The sequence below is a fragment of the Penaeus monodon genome, chromosome 24 (genome assembly GCF_015228065.2).
Source record: "Penaeus monodon isolate SGIC_2016 chromosome 24, NSTDA_Pmon_1, whole genome shotgun sequence".
In the NCBI taxonomy this organism is placed as follows: Eukaryota; Metazoa; Arthropoda; class Malacostraca; order Decapoda; family Penaeidae; genus Penaeus; species Penaeus monodon.
This window is the reverse complement of record NC_051409.1, coordinates 14,026,027-14,026,992: the sequence shown is the minus strand read 5'-3', so window position 1 is coordinate 14,026,992 and position 966 is coordinate 14,026,027. Positions and strand designations below refer to the sequence as shown.

The 966-nt window shown below is 36.0% G+C and overlaps 1 protein-coding gene across 1 annotated transcript in view; it reads right to left on the bottom strand.

Moving 5' to 3' along the window:
- Positions 1-966, bottom strand: part of LOC119588606 (protein FAM50A-like) — a gene marked incomplete in the record, with an annotated part of 10,029 nt that overhangs the window by 2,169 nt on the left and 6,894 nt on the right. The window contains 1 exon segment of the mRNA XM_037937248.1: positions 299-401. Coding sequence (XP_037793176.1) covers positions 299-401 — 103 coding nt within the window.

Genomic DNA, 966 nt, shown 5'->3' with positions numbered 1-966 from the left:
AGGAAGGGGAGAGGGTGAGTGGGAGAAGGAAGGGGAGAGGGTGTGGGAGAAGAGTGGGGAAACTGGGAGAGTGGACGAGAAGAGAAGTGAAGGAGTGAGAGAGAGATAAAGAGACCAAGAAAGAAAAAGAGAAAGGGGTGGGAAATACTAAAATAAAGAGTACAAGAAAGAGAAAGGGAATGGAAAATACAGGAAAAAAATCTAGAAATGAAGATAAAAAATAATTAAAGAATGAGCCTGGGAAAGAATAAATCTTCTCCATCTTTCTCTTTTTTTTTTGTGATTCAGCTGAACTCACCCTTCTTCATGCGGACTGATCGCCTGTGGCCTGATCCATCCCAGTAGCTGAAGGTGATCTCTATTTCTTCATTTTTCATGGCCTCTTGCTGTGCAACCCATTCCTGATGAAAAAAAGTGGCCTCATTATACAATACTGAATCTTGCTTAGAAAATTAAAGTAACCACCAACAGGACATAATTTTTAACATTTAAAGTAAATTTTCACATTAGAGAAATCTTAAAGTGTTAAAGCAACTATAAATGAGAGCATTGTTAATACATAAAACAACTATCTGAACAAGAGATTTTTAAACAATTAAAGCAACCATTTACATGTGATAACTTTGAACCATTGAAGCAACTTTTTACACAGATGAATTTTTGACAATTACAACAACTACTTACACAAAACAATTTTGAACAGTTAAAACAATTATTTGTATCTGTCACGGATCTGGCTATGATAATCAGCCCACCTCAAACTGTGTGCAGTTTGGCTCCACCAGAGTTTCAGGATGCTAGCACAGTTACTTATCTATATAACAGTGATGTAGGGCATAACAACATTGCATTATCAACATCAGTGTGTATTTGTATCTCTGCATCATTTTAATTATATACACCTAGTTAGCACACCCAACCATGCATATGCTAATAAAGATGATGAAAGAGAAAACAAAACAAAGC